The sequence below is a fragment of the Parambassis ranga genome, chromosome 15, assembly GCF_900634625.1.
Source record: "Parambassis ranga chromosome 15, fParRan2.1, whole genome shotgun sequence".
NCBI classification, from domain to species: Eukaryota; Metazoa; Chordata; class Actinopteri; family Ambassidae; genus Parambassis; species Parambassis ranga.
This window is the reverse complement of record NC_041035.1, coordinates 6,282,516-6,304,264: the sequence shown is the minus strand read 5'-3', so window position 1 is coordinate 6,304,264 and position 21,749 is coordinate 6,282,516. Positions and strand designations below refer to the sequence as shown.

At 42.7% G+C, this 21,749-nt stretch overlaps 2 protein-coding genes across 2 annotated transcripts; both read left to right on the top strand.

Moving 5' to 3' along the window:
* Positions 1-2,105: 2,105 nt before the first annotated feature.
* LOC114447636 (kelch-like protein 10) lies at positions 2,106-12,816 on the top strand. Its single transcript, XM_028424023.1, has 4 exons — positions 2,106-2,537; positions 11,504-12,088; positions 12,209-12,358; positions 12,475-12,816. The coding sequence occupies exons 1-4, from the start codon at positions 2,121-2,123 to the stop codon at positions 12,814-12,816; spliced, it is 1,494 nt and encodes a 497-aa protein (XP_028279824.1). The 5' UTR covers positions 2,106-2,120.
* A 4,602-nt stretch (positions 12,817-17,418) lies between these two features.
* LOC114447632 (kelch-like protein 10) lies at positions 17,419-21,416 on the top strand. The gene is made up of 4 exons (XM_028424020.1): positions 17,419-17,850; positions 20,101-20,685; positions 20,809-20,958; positions 21,075-21,416. Exons 1-4 carry the CDS (start codon positions 17,434-17,436, stop codon positions 21,414-21,416), a joined length of 1,494 nt encoding a protein of 497 aa, XP_028279821.1. The 5' UTR covers positions 17,419-17,433.
* The last annotated feature ends 333 nt before the right edge of the window (positions 21,417-21,749 follow it).

The following is a 21,749-nucleotide window of genomic DNA, read 5'->3' as shown; positions in this document are numbered from 1 at the left end:
AACACCACGGACATGAGCGCCAATAGAAATGAATGAGCCGATTTGATACAGTCATGCCGCTCTGACAATCCACGCATTTCTCTAAGCGATGTGGCCCTTAATAAACTTTTTTAGGAAACGATCACTATTATATTATTATTTAACACAAACGAACTGGCCCAACACAACCATCTATGTCGACATACACGTTTATTTGATCGATAAAAGTTGTTTTCTAATGTAACAGTGCTTGATATGATTGTGTGCGACAGCGTTTTCTTATGAAATGACAGGAGATGGGGTGTGTAGAAGTAACGTGGAGACATTTGTTGAAGTGAGCATGTGGTTATTTCATTTTTGAGAACGACTGGATTGAAAGATGGTGAAAGCTAAAGTCGGTTAGCAGTTGCTTTGGACGGAAGCGTCATCACGTTGCCATGGTAATGCAACTTGTGGGCCCGCTCATGGTGATGTAAATTGCCTGCGACAACGCATGCATTTTACTAAGCGATTTCACCTAAATAAACGTTTATTTTTTTTTGTTGGTTCCCTCGTTTAATGTATACTTCATCTCCAAAATCTTCCACATATTTATCCGTGTCAATCATTTGCCTGGTGCATGTTTGTTCATATTGTTTTCTAAGTAGTTGTGTATTAATATTTAAATTGCACTTCATATTATGATGTATAGTATTTAGATAATATTATAATACAATAGTATTTATATCTGCAAAATTTGGAAGAAGACTACCGGTATAAACCATATGGTTTCCACGGCAACGGACGTCGCCTCATCAAGCTGTCATTCATTTACTTGCCAACTATTTGCTAGGCTATATGCTACATGCTAACGTTAACTGTCACATCAAGACAGCAGATTGACGTCACCATCAGCTAAATAACGGCTGTTTGCATGATGCTATCTCCACCACCAACATCTGTTCAACTTGTAGTTATTGTCAGTTGTCAATAAAATGCAAATAGCTGCACACTAGGAGCACATTTCTGCTTTAACACATGAACTTTGAAGAGTGTTTACTGCACATATTCACAGTTGTTATATGTTAGTTGAATCGTGATATAAAATTTTTGCCATATTGCCCACCCCTAATGGAAGGCTATTGAGATGTATTGGAGCACCTGATAAAGTTGTAGTTGTTGTCATAGTAATAGTGGGCAATATTAAAAAAATCAACTAAAAACACAAATGCAATGCCTGGATGAGTTCAAATGTAAACATGTTTAGTGGTTTCCATGGTGATGTGAAGTGCTTTGAAGACAAGAGTTCCATTAACAGTGTGTCTTTGAACTTCTGTTGTATACTGAGAGGAGACAGGCAACAAACACAGAGAAAATATAAAGTCTGCAAAGTCAACATGACTCAAAATGACCAGGCTGTAGTCTTCAAGGAGCTCCTTGACCAGGAGCTGCTCTGCGATGCGGTCATCAGAGTGGAGGATCATGACTTTCCCATCCACAGAGTCATCTTGGCGAAGTACACTTACTTCAGGTGAACTGATTATCTCAATTTTAAATTAATGTGTTAGCAACCTTTACATAGGGAGACAAAAACAAGGATTTGTTGTAGTTTATGATGTGAGTATTTGGAGATTATTCACTGCGGTCTTTATGTGTTTATAGCTTACAGTGTTTCAGTGTGTTTACTGATATTGTTGTTGGGGAAACTGTCAGCCTGACCTCATAAAGAAAGCAGCAGCAGTCCTTAATGGTTTAACATGACAGAAACAACCGGTGAACAAGTGTGTGTTAATCTGCTGGCCCCAGGTGGGACTTGGATGATAGGACATGTTTACATTAAAGCATCTAATAGTAATTTCTCCCTCTATAGGCTCAAACTTATTTTATCTTAAACGTAAACTTGATGTATAGTTTAGAAGTCATAAGTGAATTAGATAATGCTACAGCAATCAGATTTAGACCTTTAACTAGACTGTTGAATAAGGTTACCCATAAATCCACCAGTGACTCAGTGACTAGTTTTAGTATCTGTTTTAAAAACTGAAATGCATCAAAGTGGTGAATAATGTTGTGGAACTTTTTCTGTGTCTTTCAGAGCTCTCTTCACACGCTCGTCTGAAGCTGACAAGAAAGTCTACATTATTCCTGACATATCCTCAGACATGATGAAGCTCATCATTGAGTTTGCATACACCGGCTCTGTTGACGTGACAGAGTCCAATGCACTGAGGCTTTTCATGGCAGCTGATTACCTTGATATAGAGGAGCTGATGCAAATATGCTGCAACTTTGTTGAAAAGAGGCTCTGCCCACACAACTGCATCGGCATCTGGCAGTTCACAAAAAACTACTACACCCCTGAACTGTACCTCAGGGCTTTAGACTATGTCCTCAGTCACTTTGAGGAAGTGGTTTTCAGCGAAGAGTTCCTGCAGCTCTCAGCCCAGGATGTCAGTTACATCATCAGCAGTGACAAACTCAATGTGAGACAGGAGGCAGCTGTGTTTGAGGCCATCATTCGGTGGATCGCACATGAACCTCAGGAACGAGAAGAATACGCAGATCTTCTCTTGTCAAAGGTACTTTATATTATACATTATAATTTCCATATTATAGGTTAATCTATTTCAAGACTGAAGCCAACCTCAGCCCAATAGAGGGTTATCAGTTATTGGATGTTGTTGAAGAATTTCACTCAACAAAGTATTCCAAGTTTGCTGTAGTGGGTTGTTTAATAGCATACCAGTATACGGTGGACTTACAATCACAGAGAGTGGGTCTGAGATGATAAGCCGACCCAGAGCAGTGGAAGTATACAGCATTTATACAGGTGGGATAAAGGGTGGTGGGTGTGTTCACAGGTAGGGGTCAGGAAGAGGCTTTACAAGGACAGAGATGAAAGGAACAAAGGAGTGGAGTCACAAGGTCTGGGGTCTGGGAGAGTCAACAATAGACAGGAGGAGTAACACCTCAACCACTAGGGGGTAGGGAATAGGTCCAGTTTTCTAGACGCTTTGCGGCACCTTAGCAAAGAAATGTATATTAACTTGATCAATGGGGTAGACAACAAGAGGTTAGGAAATGATCAACACTAGCCAGCTTGATCAGTGGGGGTAGACAACAAAAGGTTAGCAAATGGTAATCAAAGCAGATTCTTCATCACAAGACAGATTCTTCATCAATTCCATACTTTTTTTTTTTTTTTTTTTTAAATCTCAATCCTAAGCAGGTAATCAGGGTCCTCTTCTACTGGTGTATCCGACTGGACTTTTGTACTATACATTATTTTAACAGGGCTTCCAGTAATGAGCAATTTACAAATGCATTTAAGACAAGAGATCAGATCAAGAACACAACAGCAATCAAAATACACATACCGAAAAATATACATTCAAAAACGATATAACCCAATATTCCTAATTTGTTTTTGAGCCAGTCAAGCCCAGTAGATACTGGTTTGTGCAGAGTTGTTGCAATGTTTTTTTTTTTTTTTTTAGGTGGTCTGTAATTTCTTGTATGGATGCATTGTAATCAGGAATAAAGGTGCAGCACTCTGTTTCAATTACTGCACAGGTTCCTCCTTGAGAATACAGCAGGAAATCCAAGGCAGCACGATTCTGTTAAGTCATCATTCGTATAGAGGCCATCTCCTTTAATAGAGCAGTCATGCCTGTGGATGTAGTGTTTGCAAGGTCTTCCACGGCATGAGAGAGGTCCCGTATTTGATCTAAGGCTATCATGACACCATAATTTGGAACAAGGGCACCAAAGAAGGGTGTCCATGGGGTTTGGGAGTCAGTGTAGAGTGATAAATCCCTCTTGACATTGTGTGCTGGATATATTTCAGTAAGTACCCTCATTGCTGGTACCACATGGCCCAAACCACAGAGACCAGACCAAGAATCTGGTAGGTATTCATAACCTTTCATTCCACAAATCCAGCACAATCCTTTAGGCAGTGGAATAGAACAAATATTGACCATTGTGGCGAACAGATTATAATGTTCAGTGGTTACAGCTGCAGTGTGTGTGTCTGTGTACCTGTTAAATCAAATCACATTTAGATACTCCCAATTGTATGGTTCCTGTGCCCTCAAAACACCACTTGAATGTTTAGGGTACCATTGTAAGGGTGAGGGGTTTGGGGGAAGTCCTACAGGAAAAACAGTCCATGTCCTTTTGGTTGCAGTATAATCGTCTAGTCTATGGTGGACTAGGACAGTCGCAAGGTTCTTGTGGGGAGCTAAAACGACGTAATAGATGGCATGTGTCACAGGAAGTCACTGGCAGAGCCATAAGTGGAAGTCCTTCTTTTGTGCTGTGTGGGATGAAACCACACACATAACAGTTTGTGGGAGTGGGGCTGTTGGTTGCAACGAATTTTGCAAGTTGTAGGAAAGTGTTAGAAGGTGGCTGTGGTCTTGTCCTTCTACGGTGAATCAAGGATCCAAATCCTTTCTGTGAACGGCTCCTCCTTTTTATCACAGCGTCTTCTTCTGGGACTCCGATGCCTGCGTTGCTCCCTTGTCTTGTCGATATGTGGGTTTTGCGTCTTCTTCTGGGACTCCGATGCCTGCGTTGCTCCGTCCTAGATTTGGGTGTGCCCAACACTAGATGACTGCGCAGGTGATGAGGTAGAGGATTCCGGCAGTGACAAACCATCTTGTCCTCGGGTGCATGGTGGGGGAGGGATTTTCTTGCAGTGTGATGCGTGGACCCAAGTGGAGCGGCCTTCACACTTGACTGCTGTATTGGTGGTGAGCAAGACAAGGTGAGGTTTGGACCAACGTGGCTCCAAGGCGTTCTTCCGGTGGAATTCCTTGATGCAGACCCAGTGCCCTGGTGCGATGCAGTGGCACGTTGTGTCGCTAGGAGTTGACTGGACAGCTTTAACGCAGCTGTGGATTTGTTGGACAACAGAGGTTAAAGCAGAACAGAAAGACAGCATGGATTCATCCATAGCATGGAGGTCCATCTTCTCCATACATAGTAGGGGACTAGTTGGAAGTGCCATTGGTCTCCCAGTGATGATCTCATGGGGTGACAGTTTGTGTTTCCTAAGCGGAGTGGACCTCATTGACATTAATGCCAGAGGCAAAAGAGTTGTCCATTTCAGGCCAGTTACTGCACAAAGGTTAGCCTAGTTCGTTTTTAAGGAGACCATTTTCCCTTTCAACAAGTCCTGCAGACTGAGGATGGTATGGGCAGTGTAGTCTTTGTTTAATTCCAAGGGTTTTACAAAGTTCAGCCACTATCTGCCCTGTGAAGTGGCTACCTCTGTCAGAATTGATGCTCTTTGGGATGCCGAATCTTGGAATTATGTCTTTCAATTTTTGTCACAGAGGTGGAGTCAGCTTTTCTGCAAGGCCAGGCTTCTGGCCAGTTTGAAAACATGTCCACACATACAAGAACATACTCATACCCCTCACATTTTGGCATGTGAATAAAGTCTATTTGCAAAGCTTCAAATGGTCCACGTGGGGGAGGATGTGTTGTCACAGTTGTTAGAACACCTTTCCCTGGGTTGTGTTGTTGACATATCAAACGTTGTTCACAATACCTGCATATGATGTAAACCCAGGAGCAAAACAGTCTTTTAGCACACCCCCCCTACATGTAACAATCTGTGTGACATGCGTGCAAGCCACAGGTACAGAGCGGTGGGTGCCACAATGCGGCCGCCATTGTGGACCCACAAATTATTCACATATTTACACCCATGATAATCCCACACCCTAAACCATGCTTCTTCATATCCATACTCCCTGTGTGAGAGTACCATCATCAGAAGAAGCAACATTAGAAGGGGGGACAAATGAACCTCATATCAACAGAACTTGGACTGCCCTGCTGTGACAGTCACTATGTCCATGGGTGTCCCCGAGGATGTAGGGAGTCCTCGGTTTGCCCACAGCATACCAACACAAACAAAACCCAGACTAGATGGCAAGAGAATTACATTCTGTTGTCAGCAGGCACTCATAGTACTTCTACTTGGGCGGAGCAAGAGGATGGCAGGACTGTGCTTTTCAATGATTGAAACTGAAGTTATTACAGATTGCAAACTCTGCATATGGCATTCCATGTTTTTCTCTAAATGTATCCATCAGTAAGGAACAGACAGTTTTATAGTTTAGGTGTGGCTATGATAAAATGGAAATCCTCTCTCTACAGGATCTAACCTAAATGAGAGCAGGTGGTTTAAACCATATTTAAGGATATAAAAGGTGGTGTTGACAATAATGTTTAACAGTAGACTAACTGACTCTTCTGCTTGCTGCAAAGGGTGTTAGTTGGCATCAAGATTACATGTAAGATTACATGTTAACAACCATCTGAATTCCTAATCAGCAACTGTTTTGCCAAATTTGGATTTTTGAGGAAGAATCTTTAGGTTCTGCCATGAAAATGCTTTCTTGTGGACGGGTGTAACTGAACATAACATCTTACAGCTTAAGGCTTGTTGTATTGGTAAGTCTGTCACATGCTTTCCACCTTAGACACAACACAGATCATTGAGACCTAAAGCTCAGAAAGAAAAATGTTAGTCACCATAGTAGACTAGAGTCTAGAATAGACTAGAGAGTACAGTTGATCTATGTTACAGTTTTTCTGTTGATTGCTCTGACCTGCTTTTAAAGAGGGCGCCTCTTGCAAATATCTATGGTAACCAAACAGAAAGCATGTGCACCCATTGGCGCATTACGGGAGAGGACATTGAATGTGATGTGGATGAGGCCATGTGTCCCCATTATATGGAATAAATAAAACTACATCAGAGCATTTATGATGCTGAATTCAATTCTTTCAAGAAGGCCACTTTGACACAGCCTATGTAGAAAGACAACAGACGGTACTCACTGGCAATAGAATAAAATGACTGTTGTATTTTGTTCTCCATGATTAATTGAAAAAGCTCATATACTTGTTAACAAGCTGTGTTGTTTGAAGGCAACGTTTGCTATATCAAAGCAATCAACAAAACTGCAACCACATACTTCCAACCCCCAACACTCACTGTTTCTTTTGACATCTGACTAAGTACTGGCATTAAAAGGGAAGCTCATTTTGAAGTTTAAATCTAAAGTTAGACACTTTGTTCAACTAGCGATTTCCAAGGTGCCAATGTCCAAACTTTGAATCTAGTCAACGCCCTGGCAGGTCTAGAGATTGCGTTGGGACGATTTTTCTCATCTGGCTAGTTGATGGAGATGCCATAGACAGAGTTAATGTAGTCTATAGATTGGGAAAATGTAAATGGTCAGTCTCTTACCCTGTGGCTTGGCCTACCACAATTAAAGCATTTTCCAGGTATTGGCCTGAACAGAGTGAGGTACAGAAAGGAGAGACCTTCTTGTTCTTGGCTCACATTTGGTCCTCTGCCACTACCTCTGCCTTGCTCCGCCTGTGTAGTGAAGTAACTCAAACAACCATTAGTACTTGTAATACATTCATTCAAAGGGTTTTTTTTTCTTGCTTAAAGCTTTTATATCTATTTTCCAGAAATGTTGATTCAATAGCTTTTCACAACCAAATTTGAGAGACCAGCAGTTTCACTCACATTTTCTTCAGCAAGAGTCTGAGAGGAGAAGTATAAATGACAAGACACAGCACACATATAGCAACAAACTTGAAACAAAAACTATCAACTAAAACAAGTAAAAACAGTTATTAAATAAAAGTAGCTTCCGGAAGACTTTGTGTTATCTTTAAAAGAAGGCCCTTTAATTTTATCTAAATATTATTGTTACTATTACTAATTATTATCATTTTACTCTGCGTTGTGTTTTTTCTTATCCGAAAGAGAAGCTATTTATTATATTCACACACATTTTCTTTGTTTCTTACTCAGCGTTGTGTTTGTTTTTTTTCTTTTTAGTTCTAGTAGCAATTGCGATGCCTGCTTTCATCTCTACATAATCGAAGGACTTCAAAACATTTATCTTATGTTTTCTTGTTTTGTTTTTTTTTAACACAATCCCTTTTTCTAATCTTTGTCAAAGGTAAAGTAGGCTGTCTTCTGTAGTCAGTTCAATTCAATTCTCAGCTAGCTTAATGTTTTCTCTGCCATGGTTGTCATACATGTACTTCACAGCACCGGTTAACTCTTTCACAGACTCTCTAGAAAAATAACTTCCCACCGTCTTTCTTTCACAAACCCTCAAACCCAGCACTCTTTCAATACACTTGTACAGTCTGCCCACTATTCACTTACAAATCCTAACAACCTTCATTCTACTCAAATGACACAAGTTATTCTTATCAACATAAGAAGAGCGAGTCAAATTCTTACAAGAATAAAAGTAACCATTGAGTATTGGGAGAGCAGATCATCCCTGGGAGAACGAATCATCCCCACTTCATACCACCGGCCTGTATTCTTTTAGTGTTCCAAACACTAACTAGGGCTTATTCTCTTCTTTATTCCTTGTACTCTTTAGCATGCTAAACACTAGCCCTTAACTTTATCTATTTCAACTTTTAGGCCTTTCTCTTATACAACACAAGTCACAAGCAGACCAACCAAGGCCAGATCTAACATTATATAGAATCAAGGTAAACTGTACTTAGAAGAGCAGGCAAGCAATAGGGTCATCAAATAAGTCTAGACTATCAATTCAATTTTTCAGACAAAGCAGGAAAGCAGGTATCCCATGTTCCCCCCATACAACCACTAACAGCAAACTTACTTCAAAATTGGATGGCGTCAACTTCTTCAGGACTGCAGTTCCACAGACCTCCAACAGCACACAGCAACAGAAATTGGGTTTTCAAAAGGACCCCTTACCTTTACTGATAATTTGGATTTTGCAAGTTGCTGGTGTGTCCTTGGTCTGCAAAAAGAGTCTCCTCTGAAGTATATTGCCATCCGGGTCACGGCACCAAACTGTTGAAGAATTTCACTCAACAAAGTATTCCAAGTTTGCTGTAGTGGGTTGTTTAATAGCATACCAGTATACGGTGGACTTACAATCACAGAGAGTGGGTCTGAGATGATAAGCCGACCCAGAGCAGTGGAAGTATACAGCATTTATACAGGTGGGATAAAGGGTGGTGGGTGTGTTCACAGGTAGGGGTCAGGAAGAGGCTTTACAAGGACAGAGATGAAAGGAACAAAGGAGTGGAGTCACAAGGTCTGGGGTCTGGGAGAGTCAACAATAGACAGGAGGAGTAACACCTCAACCACTAGGGGGTAGGGAATAGGTCCAGTTTTCTAGACGCTTTGCGGCACCTTAGCAAAGAAATGTATATTAACTTGATCAATGGGGTAGACAACAAGAGGTTAGGAAATGATCAACACTAGCCAGCTTGATCAGTGGGGGTAGACAACAAAAGGTTAGCAAATGGTAATCAAAGCAGATTCTTCATCACAAGACAGATTCTTCATCAATGTGCTCCATGTCATGATGATGGCCAGTACAGCCATCCTTTACCCTTTTATAGACCAGAATGTGCAACATCATCTATTCTGATGAGTGATAAATAGAAAGCAACACAGACTACCTGAGTTATGCATGCTCATGTGCATCTTCTTCAGTTGCTTCTGGGCAACTCTGAAAATAAGGGAGAATTTATGCAAATCATCATCTTTCCCAAAACCTTACCAAGCATTTGTGGTGTGACAACCGACCTTTGAAAGAGCAAAACATGAAAATATAAGAAAAAGAAACAAAAGTTACTAAACCTCCTGTTAAAGCTGGGCGCTGGCACAAGCATTTATAATCATGTATTATTATTAGTACAAGTACATAAACTAATAAGTAACATACATGTAATGCTGGCTAATTGCATAAGCTTTGTGTGCAGGTTAATGCAACTCAGACAATCAATAAGCTGATAATGATACTATGACAGATGAAGGGAGGAGAGTAATCGGAGGAATGAAAAGAACTATGTTCAAGATAAGACTTCAAAGAGGGCTCAGTCCATCCTGACCAGTGGTGGAGGAAGTACTGAAGCTTGGTACTTAACTGAAAGTACAAATATCCAGCAAAATATATACTCAAGTAAAAGCAGAAGTGCTACATCAACAATCCTACTTAAGTAAAAGTCTTAAGTACTGACTTTTAAATGTACTTAAAGTATCAAAACTAAAAGTACTCACACACTGAATATATATTATTGATTTCCATTACAAAGAATATCTGAACAGGTTAAAATAATCAAAGAAATCATCTTAAAATTAAAATGGACAATGTGTACTTCATTTACATGTTCAGTCCAGAAGCAGCTATGGACAGGTCTGTGTGTCATGAGGCAGGCTGTGGGCATCAAGTGAACAGAGAGGCTGCTGATAAAAAACAGACATTCAGCATTTTTTACTGTCAGTATTTACGTAGAGAAGATTGAAGCAAGGCGTCTGGACTTGTAGAGTTTTCTTGAAGACGTTTCGCTGCTCATCCAAGCAGCTTCATCAGTTCTAACTATTTGGTGGGGAAACATGGTTTATATGTGGTTACAGACCTCAGTGGGTGGACTCACTGGCTAATGACTATGAAACTGCCAGAGGTGGACTGGTTGACAGCCCTTTGTTCTTACTGTGAGTATGTGCAAACTTCCTGGGAATGGATGAAATCACTGCATTGTATGTGGTAGAAAGATGATGTCTGAGGCCACCGCCTCTGTTAAGGGAAGGTTTTTCCAGCTTAACATAGATGGCTTCCTTGACTTAGTCACGCCTGGCCCAGTCAGCCAGAACACCACAGGTAAGTGTGGAAACATTTAGTGCTATTGTTTATTTAAGTTTTACCCAGACCCACCCACTGAGGTCTGTAACCACATATAAACCATGTTTCCCCACCAAATAGTTAGAACTGATGAAGCTGCTTGGATGAGCAGCGAAACGTCTTCAAGAAAACTCTACAAGTCCAGATGCCTTGCTTCAATCTTCTCTACGTATGATGACCTGGATGACTGAGAATCTTCATCAACATGTGTCAGTATTCCTGCTGTAGATTCATGTTATGATTCATGTTAATCAGACATTAATGGATGGACTTGTGTTAGCAGACAGTAGCTAACTAGTTAGCTAACTGAGCCAGAGCACCGGCTTCATGACTGAGGCTCATTATAGAAACACAGCTGGCAGCGTGACACCACCTCCATGCAGAGTCTGACCTCACATCAGTCCACCACTGTGTTCATCACATGGAAAAAGTAACTACAAACACTGTAGAATAGTGGAGTAGAAAGTACAGATAGTAGCTGCAACATGGAGTAAAAGTATAAAGTATGCACTATTATCTTTACTTAAATAAAGTATAAATACATAAAAATGTACTTAAGTACAGTAACTAAGTACAAATACTGAGTTACTTTCCACCACTGATCCTGACTGACTGCCACGATGTAGAACAAAGAGAATGAAGACCTCGTTTGTTCCGGTTGCTAATAGCATTTCAAATAACTGACCATTATTTTATTCTTTAACTTGTTGTATTTATTGTAATGTTCTTTATTAGGAACCATGATTTTTGTATGTATTTTTATTTATTATGACACAGACTGTTAAGTTGCATCCTCTTTATTCTCTGTATTGCTGTAGGTCAGGCTGAGCATGATGCCTAAAGAGTACATAAAGAGTCATGTGCTGTCCAATAAGCTGGTGACGGACAACTTGAGGTGCCGGGCCATGGTCTCTAAGGTCATCAAATGCAAAAACAGAACCCTCAGTCAGCCTCGTCTGCCTTCTGCCATCCTATTGGCCATTGGAGGCTTGAGCAGCAGCATGGATCTAACTAATGTAATCGAGGCATTTAACATCCGTGCAAATCAGTGGATGAACATAACAAACCTTTCTGAGCCTCCTCGCGCCTATCATGGTGCAGCCTACCTCGATGGGTATGTCTACTGTGTTGGTGGCGTTGACCAGGTGTTCATAGCCACCAATAGTGTGCGCAGGTTTAACCTGAGCACACGGACATGGCAAGAGGTGGCACCGATGTACTATCGGCGTGGTAATGTGAGCGTGACTGTGCTGAACTGGTGCATCTACGCCATTGGAGGCTATGATGGGCACACCCGTCTCAGCAGTGCTGAGTTCTACCAGCCAGAAACCAACCAGTGGCTTGAAACTGCACCAATGCATGAGCAGAGGAGCGACGCCAGCTGCACAGCACTCAACGGCAAGGTGGGTGGAACACAATGGAACATAACAGACAACAGATAGATTTGTTTACAAACCACTGCTGCCAGTTTGAGCCAACAAAAATGACAATTTCTTATTGCCCCCCCCCTTTTTTGTATTCAGATCTACATATGTGGTGGATTTGATGAGAATGAGCACCTGCAAACAGCGGAGTGCTACAACCCAGAGACCAACCAGTGGACCCAAATCTCTCCCATGATCACCCGGCGCAGTGGAGTAGGAGTCATTGCATACGACAACCATGTTTATGCAGTAAGTGCATGAAAGAAATGTGTGACCAGTTTTCATCAGCGTTTAAAGCGGCTAGTTTTATATGTGACAATTGAATTGATAAGTGATGCATCTTCTTCTCATCTTTGCCTCCAAAGGTTGGTGGCTTCGATGGAACAGCCTGTCTGCAGACCGCTGAGGTCTACAACCCTCACACCAACACCTGGCGCAACATGTCCTCCATGATGACCCCCCGCCGCAACTTTGGCATCGAAGTAGTTGAGGACCGGCTCTTTGTTGTCGGGGGCTTCAATGGCTTCACCAGCACTTCTAATGTGGAGTACTACGACAGTGAGACAAATCAGTGGTCTCAGGCCTGCGACATGGACGTCAGCCGCCTCGCTCTGAGCTGCTGTGTGCTTTCTGGTCTTCCCAACATGGCCTACTACACCACCCCTCGTCATTTGTTATATCTGCAAACTTTGTATAAATATGAATGAATGAATAAATGTATAAAGTGATGTAACAATACTGTCACAGTACCTGGCTGTAAAAGTATATCATCTGTTTATTCCACTCTTATGCAATCTGCATGTATGCTTTAGGCTCGCAGTTATGCTGTACACATCTGGATTACTAGACCTGTCCCATCCACCATACAGGCTCCTTGGTAAAAGGAGTGTAGCATTAAAACACTACTATTTATGTGCGGCTCAGTTATCTGATTGAACATCATGAAAAAGTTTTTACTCTTGCTGATTTCACCATGTTATTTTGATCCACAGGAGGAGGCAGCTGCTTTTAGAGACTTGGTTTTAACCCCCCCCCCCCTTACCTACTCTTATTTAAATTGCACTTCATATTATGATGTATAGTATTTAGATAATATTATAATACAATAGTATTTATATCTGCAAAATTTGGAAGAAGACTAGCGGTATAAACCATATGGTTTCCACGGCAACGGACGTCACGTGTCGCCTCATCAAGCTGTCATTCATTTACTTGCCAACTATTTGCTAGGCTATATGCTACATGCTAACGTTAACTGTCACATCAAGACAGCAGATTGACGTCACCATCAGCTAAATAACGGCTGTTTGCATGATGCTATCTCCACCACCAACATCTGTTCAACTTGTAGTTATTGTCAGTTGTCAATAAAATGCAAATAGCTGCACACTAGGAGCACATTTCTGCTTTAACACATAAACTTTGAAGAGTGTTTACTGCACATATTCACAGTTGTTATATGTTAGTTGAATCGTGATATAAAATTTTTGCCATATTGCCCACCCCTAATGGAAGGCTATTGAGATGTATTGGAGCACCTGATAAAGTTGTAGTTGTTGTCATAGTAATAGTGGGCAATATTAAAAAAATCAACTAAAAACACAAATGCAATGCCTGGATGAGTTCAAATGTAAACATGTTTAGTGGTTTCCATGGTGATGTGAAGTGCTTTGAAGACAAGAGTTCCATTAACAGTGTGTCTTTGAACTTCTGTTGTATACTGAGAGGAGACAGGCAACAAACACAGAGAAAATATAAAGTCTGCAAAGTCAACATGACTCAAAATGACCAGGCTGTAGTCTTCAAGGAGCTCCTTGACCAGGAGCTGCTCTGCGATGCGGTCATCAGAGTGGAGGATCATGACTTTCCCATCCACAGAGTCATCTTGGCGAAGTACACTTACTTCAGGTGAACTGATTATCTCAATTTTAAATTAATGTGTTAGCAACCTTTACATAGGGAGACAAAAACAAGGATTTGTTGTAGTTTATGATGTGAGTATTTGGAGATTATTCACTGCGGTCTTTATGTGTTTATGTGTTTATAGCTTACAGTGTTTCAGTGTGTTTACTGATATTGTTGTTGGGGAAACTGTCAGCCTGACCTCATAAAGAAAGCAGCAGCAGTCCTTAATGGTTTAACATGACAGAAACAACCGGTGAACAAGTGTGTGTTAATCTGCTGGCCCCAGGTAGGACTTGGATGATAGGACATGTTTACATTAAAGCATCTAATAGTAATTTCTCCCTCTATAGGCTCAAACTTATTTTATCTTAAACGTAAACTTGATAAGATAAGATAAGATAAGATAAGATAAAACTTTATTAATCCCGAAGGAAATTCTTGTGCCAGAGGTATCAAGTTACATTAAATGCAGTTAAGTACAGAGTATAAGAGTATAAGTGTCACTATAATCCAAAATAAGAGTACAGTACGCAGTATGAGCACAATATATGATACATGGATACAATATGGAGATGTAAGGTGCTAAGTAAACATAAATATAGACCAGTGGAGGGAATGACAGTGATGCCTGACATGATTATCTAGCGCTTCTCCCTACAGAAAGGGGAGGAGTTATACAGTCTGATGGCCACTGGCAGGAAGGACCTCCTGTGGCGTTCTGTGCTGCTCCTCGGTAGTCTCAGTCTACCGCTGAATGTGCTCCTGTAGGACAGCAGTGTGTCGTGCAGGGGGTGAGACGTGTTGTTACGAATACTGAGGAGTTTCCTCAGTATCCTCCTCTCCGTCACCTCCACCACAGACTCCAGCTCCACTCCCAGTACCGAGCCAGCCTTCCTAATGAGCTTGTTGAGTCTGTTGGTGTCGGCCGTCTTCATCCTGCTGCCCCAGCACACTACAGCGTAGAAGATGACGCTGGAGACCACCGAGTGGTAAAACATCTGCAGCATGGTCTGGCAGACGTTAAAGGACCTGAGTCTCCTCAGTAGATACAGGCGACTCTGTCCCTTCCTGTATATTGCCTCTGCGTTTGTGGACCAGTCCAGTTTGTGGTCAATGTGGACACCCAGGTATTTGTAGCTGTCCACAATGTCCACGTTGGTACCCTTGATGCTGACCGGGTTAGGGAGTGTCTGGTGCTTCCTGAAGTCCACCACCAGCTCTCTTGTCTTTGTGACATTCAGCTGCAGGTGGTTCTGTCCGCACCACTCCACAAAGCTGTCCACCACACTCATATACTCCGCCTCCCGACCTCTGCTGGTACAGCCCACAATGGCAGAGTCATCCGAGAACTTCTGCAGGTGGCAGGACTGTGAGCAGTGTCTGAAGTCCGATGTATAGAGTGTGAACAGGAATGGAGACAGTACCGTGCCCTGGGGTGCCCCCGTGCTGCTCACTATCGTGTCCGAGACGGTGTTCCTCAGCCTCACAAATTGTGGTCGACCTGTAAGATAGTTAGTGATCCAGGTGACCAGTGGGGTCTCTACCTGCATGTCCAGGAGCTTCCTATTCAAAAGGGCAGGCTGCACGGTGTTAAACGCACTGGAAAAATCAAAGAACATGATTCTAACAGTGTTACCTGCCTCCTCCAAGTAGGTGTGTGCTCTGTGCAGCAGGTAGATGATGGCGTCCTCCACTCCAATACGGGGCTGGTAAGCAAACTGCAGGGGGTCCAGCGATGGTTCCACAACAGCACGCAGGTGTTTCAGGACCAGCCTCTCCAGAGACTTCATCACATGTGAAGTCAGAGCAACTGGTCTGTAGTCGCTGTGTGTGCTTGGATGTTTGGTCTTGGGCACAGGAACAAGGCATGTTGTCTTCCACAGGGCAGGGACAGTCATCAGGCTCAGACTCAGGGAGAAGATGTGCTGGAAGACCCCACACAGCTGTGTGGCGCAGTCCCTGAGTACTCTGGGGCTGAGTCCGTCCGGTCCTGCAGCTTTTCCCGGTCGTAGGCGACTGAACTCCCTCCTCACATCTTCTGTGGTGATGGTAACTGTGGACACAGAAGAGCAGAGAGAGAGATCTGATGGGGGAGGGTGGGGGGTTGTTAATGGGAGGTGGGGTAAGGGGGGCAGGGTGATGTTATTGATGGGGAGGTGAGACTGGTTAGTGTGGTTAGGGGGAGGGGGAGGAGGAGGAGGTACATTGTTGTTATCGACAGGTGTTAATGGTGCATCACAGGGAGGGGGAGGGTGGTCAGGGAGTGGACTATCAAACCTGTTGAAGAACAGGTTCAGCTGGTTGGCCTCCTGCAGATCTCCATCCATCAGCTGGTCGGAGATCCTATTGTGGCCGGTGATGGTTCGCATACCACTCCATACCTCCCTCAAGTTGTTCCGGGCAAGTTGGCTCTCCAGCTTCCTCCTGTAGCTCTCCTTGCCCTCTCCAATCTTCTCCCTCACCTCTGCCTGGGCCCTCCTCATCTCCTCTCTGTCTCCACTCAAGAAGGCTGTCTTCTTTCTGTTGAGTGATGCCTTGATGTCCTTTGTCACCCATGGTTTATTGTTTGGAAAGCAGCGTATTGACCTGGTGGGGATTAGAGAATCTGTGCAAAAATTAACATATTCTGTGATACAGTCTGTGAGTGTGTCTACATCCTCACCGTGGGTGTCACAGAACACATCCCAGTCAGTCACCTCAAAACATCCCTGCAGGGTCTCCAGGGCTTCCGGTGTCCACCTCCGTACAGTTTTGGTGGTCACCGGCTGCCGCTGTACTGCTGGTATATACTGGGGTTTGAGGTGGACTAGGCTATGGTCTGATCTGCCCAAGGGAGGGAGAGCTATGGAGCTGTATGCCTCTTTAACATTAGCATACAGTAAATCTAGAGTTTTATTTTCTCTTGTTTTACAGTCCACAAACTGCTTGAAAGTGGGCAGAGTTGATGTCAGATTAACATGGTTAAAATCGCCAGAAATCGCTATGAAGGCATTAGGGTGCTGGGTCTGAAGCCTCGCGGTCACAGAGCTGATGACGTCAGTAGCCCGCGACGCCTCAGCCGAGGGAGCAATGTAAACAACGAGTACAATGGCGTGAGAGAACTCTCTGGGCAAATAATACGGACGTAGACTCGCCGCTAGCAGTTCAATGTCCGGGCTTGATGTATAGTTTAGAAGTCATAAGTGAATTAGATAATGCTACAGCAATCAGATTTAGACCTTTAACTAGACTGTTGAATAAGGCTACCCATAAATCCACCAGTGACTCAGTGACTAGTTTTAGTATCTGTTTTAAAAACTGAAATGCATCAAAGTGGTGAATAATGTTGTGGAACTTTTTCTGTGTCTTTCAGAGCTCTCTTCACACGCTCGTCTGAAGCTGACAAGAAAGTCTACATTATTCCTGACATATCCTCAGACATGATGAAGCTCATCATTGAGTTTGCATACACCGGCTCTGTTGACGTGACAGAGTCCAATGCACTGAGGCTTTTCATGGCAGCTGATTACCTTGATATAGAGGAGCTGATGCAAATATGCTGCAACTTTTTTGAAAAGAGGCTCTGCCCACACAACTGCATCGGCATCTGGCAGTTCACAAAAAACTACTACACCCCTGAACTGTACCTCAGGGCTTTAGACTATGTCCTCAGTCACTTTGAGGAAGTGGTTTTCGGCGAAGAGTTCCTGCAGCTCTCGGCCCAGGATGTCAGTTACATCATCAGCAGTGACAAACTCAATGTGAGACAGGAGGCAGCTGTGTTTGAGGCCATCATTCGGTGGATCGCACATGAACCTCAGGAACGAGAAGGATATGCAGATCTTCTCTTGTCAGAGGTACTTTATATTATACATTATAATTTCCATATTATAGGTTAATCTATTTCAAGACTGAAGCCAACCTCAGCCCAATAGAGGGTTATCAGTTATTGGATGTGCTCCATGTCATGATGATGGCCAGTACAGCCATCCTTTACCCTTTTATAGACCAGAATGTGCAACATCATCTATTCTGATGAGTGATAAATAGAAAGCAACACAGACTACCTGAGTTATGCATGCTCATGTGCATCTTCTTCAGTTGCTTCTGGGCAACTCTGAAAATAAGGGAGAATTTATGCAAATCATCATCTTTCCCAAAACCTTACCAAGCATTTGTGGTGTGACAACTGACCTTTGAAAGAGCAAAACATGAAAATATAAGAAAAAGAAACAAAAGTTACTAAACCTCCTGTTAAAGCTGGCCGCTGGCACAAGCATTTATAATCATGTATTATTATTAGTACAAGTACATAAACTAATAAGTAACATACATGTAATGCTGGCTAATTGCATAAGCTTTGTGTGCAGGTTAATGCAACTCAGACAATCAATAAGCTGATAATGATACTATGACAGATGAAGGGAGGAGAGTAATCGGAGGAATGAAAAGAACTATGTTCAAGATAAGACTTCAAAGAGGGCTCAGTCCATCCTGACCAGTGGTGGAGGAAGTACTGAAGCTTGGTACTTAACTGAAAGTACAAATATCCAGCAAAATATATACTCAAGTAAAAGCAGAAGTGCTACATCAACAATCCTACTTAAGTAAAAGTCTTAAGTACTGACTTTTAAATGTACTTAAAGTATCAAAACTAAAAGTACTCACACACTGAATATATATTATTGATTTCCATTACAAAGAATATCTGAACAGGTTAAAATAATCAAAGAAATCATCTTAAAATTAAAATGGACAATGTGTAGTTCATTTACATGTTCAGTCCAGAAGCAGCTATGGACAGGTCTGTGTGTCATGAGGCAGGCTGTGGGCATCAAGCGAACAGAGAGGCTGCTGATAAAAAACAGACATTCAGCATTTTTTACTGTCAGTATTTACGTAGAGAAGATTGAAGCAAGGCGTCTGGACTTGTAGAGTTTTCTTGAAGACGTTTCGCTGCTCATCCAAGCAGCTTCATCAGTTCTAACTATTTGGTGGGGAAACATGGTTTATATGTGGTTACAGACCTCAGTGGGTGGACTCACTGGCTAATGACTATGAAACTGCCAGAGGTGGACTGGTTGACAGCCCTTTGTTCTTACTGTGAGTATGTGCAAACTTCCTGGGAATGGATGAAATCACTGCATTGTAGGTGGTAGAAAGATGATGTCTGAGGCCACCACCTCTGTTAAGGGAAGGTTTTTCCAGCTTAACATAGATGGCTTCCTTGACTTAGTCACACCTGGCCCAGTCAGCCAGAACACCACAGGTAAGTGTGGAAACATTTAGTGCTATTGTTTATTTAGGTTTTACCCAGACCCACCCACTGAGGTCTGTAACCACATATAAACCATGTTTCCCCATCAAATAGTTAGAACTGATGAAGCTGCTTGGATGAGCAGCGAAACGTCTTCAAGAAAACTCTACAAGTCCAGATGCCTTGCTTCAATCTTCTCTACGTATGATGACCTGGATGACTGAGATTCTTCATCAACATGTGTCAGTATTCCTGCTGTAGATTCATGTTATGATTCATGTTAATCAGACATTAATGGATGGACTTGTGTTAGCAGACAGTAGCTAACTAGTTAGCTAACTGAGCCAGAGCACCGGCTTCATGACTGAGGCTCATTATAGAAACACAGCTGGCAGCGTGACACCACCTCCATGCAGAGTCTGACCTCACATCAGTCCACCACTGTGTTCATCACATGGAAAAAGTAACTACAAACACTGTAGAATAGTGGAGTAGAAAGTACAGACAGTAGCTGCAACATGGAGTAAAAGTATAAAGTATGCACTATTATCTTTACTTAAATAAAGTATAAATACATAAAAATGTACTTAAGTACAGTAACTAAGTACAAATACTGAGTTACTTTCCACCACTGATCCTGACTGACTGCCACGATGTAGAACAAAGAGAATGAAGACCTCGTTTGTTCCGGTTGCTAATAGCATTTCAAATAACTGACCATTATTTTATTCTTTAACTTGTTGTATTTATTGTAATGTTCTTTATTAGGAACCATGATTTTTTATGTATTTTTATTTATTATGACACAGACTGTTAAGTTGCATCCTCTTTATTCTCTGTATTGCTGTAGGTCAGGCTGAGCATGATGCCTAAAGAGTACATAAAGAGTCATGTGCTGTCCAATAAGCTGGTGACGGACAACTTGAGGTGCCGGGCCATGGTCTCTAAGGTCATCAAATGCAAAAACAGAACCCTCAGTCAGCCTCGTCTGCCTTCTGCCATCCTATTGGCCATTGGAGGCTTGAGCAGCAGCATGGATCTAACTAATGTAATCGAGGCATTTAACATCCGTGCAAATCAGTGGATGAACATAACAAACCTTTCTGAGCCTCCTCGCGCCTATCATGGTGCAGCCTACCTCGATGGGTATGTCTACTGTGTTGGTGGCGTTGACCAGGTGTTCATAGCCACCAATAGTGTGCGCAGGTTTAACCTGAGCACACGGACATGGCAAGAGGTGGCACCGATGTACTATCGCCGTGGTAATGTGAGCGTGACTGTGCTGAACTGGTGCATCTACGCCATTGGAGGCTATGATGGGCACACCCGTCTCAGCAGTGCTGAGTTCTACCAGCCAGAAACCAACCAGTGGCTTGAAACTGCACCAATGCATGAGCAGAGGAGCGACGCCAGCTGCACAGCACTCAACGGCAAGGTGGGTGGAACACAATGGAACATAACAGACAACAGATAGATTTGTTTACAAACCACTGCTGCCAGTTTGAGCCAACAAAAATGACAATTTCTTATCCCCCCCCCCCCCCCTTTTTGTATTCAGATCTACATATGTGGTGGATTTGATGAGAATGAGCACCTGCAAACAGCGGAGTGCTACAACCCAGAGACCAACCAGTGGACCCAAATCTCTCCCATGATCACCCGGCGCAGTGGAGTAGGAGTCATTGCATACGACAACCATGTTTATGCAGTAAGTGCATGAAAGAAATGTGTGACCAGTTTTCATCAGCGTTTAAAGCGGCTAGTTTTATATGTGACAATTGAATTGATAAGTGATGCATCTTCTTCTCATCTTTGCCTCCAAAGGTTGGTGGCTTCGATGGAACAGCCTGTCTGCAGACCGCTGAGGTCTACAACCCTCACACCAACACCTGGCGCCACATGTCCTCCATGATGACCCCCCGCCGCAACTTTGGCATCGAAGTAGTTGAGGACCGGCTCTTTGTTGTCGGGGGCTTCAATGGCTTCACCAGCACTTCTAATGTGGAGTACTACGACAGTGAGACAAATCAGTGGTCTCAGGCCTGCGACATGGACGTCAGCCGCCTCGCTCTGAGCTGCTGTGTGCTTTCTGGTCTTCCCAACATGGCCTACTACACCACCCCTCGTCATTTGTTATATCTGCAAACTTTGTATAAATATGAATGAATGAATAAATGTATAAAGGGATGTAACAATACTGTCACAGTACCTGGCTGTAAAAGTATATCATCTGTTTATTCCACTCTTATGCAATCTGCATGTATGTTTTAGGCTCGCAGTTATGCTGTACACATCTGGATTACTAGACCTGTCCCATCCACCATACAGGCTCCTTGGTAAAAGGAGTGTAGCATTAAAACACTACTATTTATGTGCGGCTCAGTTATCTGATTGAACATCCTGAAAAAGGTTTTACTCTTGCTGATTTCACCATGTTATTTTGATCCACAGGAGGCAGCTGCTTTTAGAGACTTGGCTCTAACCCCCCCTCCCCCCCCT

Excerpts from the sequence above, each read along its gene's own strand:
- LOC114447636 (XM_028424023.1), top strand. The coding sequence starts at position 2,121 with ATGATGAAGCTCATCATTGAGTTTGCATACACCGGCTCTGTTGACGTG. Across the intron at positions 2,538-11,503 it reads CAGATCTTCTCTTGTCAAAG|GTCAGGCTGAGCATGATGCC; the intron begins GTACTTTATATT and ends GTATTGCTGTAG. Across the intron at positions 12,359-12,474 it reads ACGACAACCATGTTTATGCA|GTTGGTGGCTTCGATGGAAC; the intron begins GTAAGTGCATGA and ends TTGCCTCCAAAG.
- LOC114447632 (XM_028424020.1), top strand. The coding sequence starts at position 17,434 with ATGATGAAGCTCATCATTGAGTTTGCATACACCGGCTCTGTTGACGTG. Across the intron at positions 17,851-20,100 it reads CAGATCTTCTCTTGTCAGAG|GTCAGGCTGAGCATGATGCC; the intron begins GTACTTTATATT and ends GTATTGCTGTAG. Across the intron at positions 20,686-20,808 it reads GCACAGCACTCAACGGCAAG|ATCTACATATGTGGTGGATT; the intron begins GTGGGTGGAACA and ends TTTTGTATTCAG.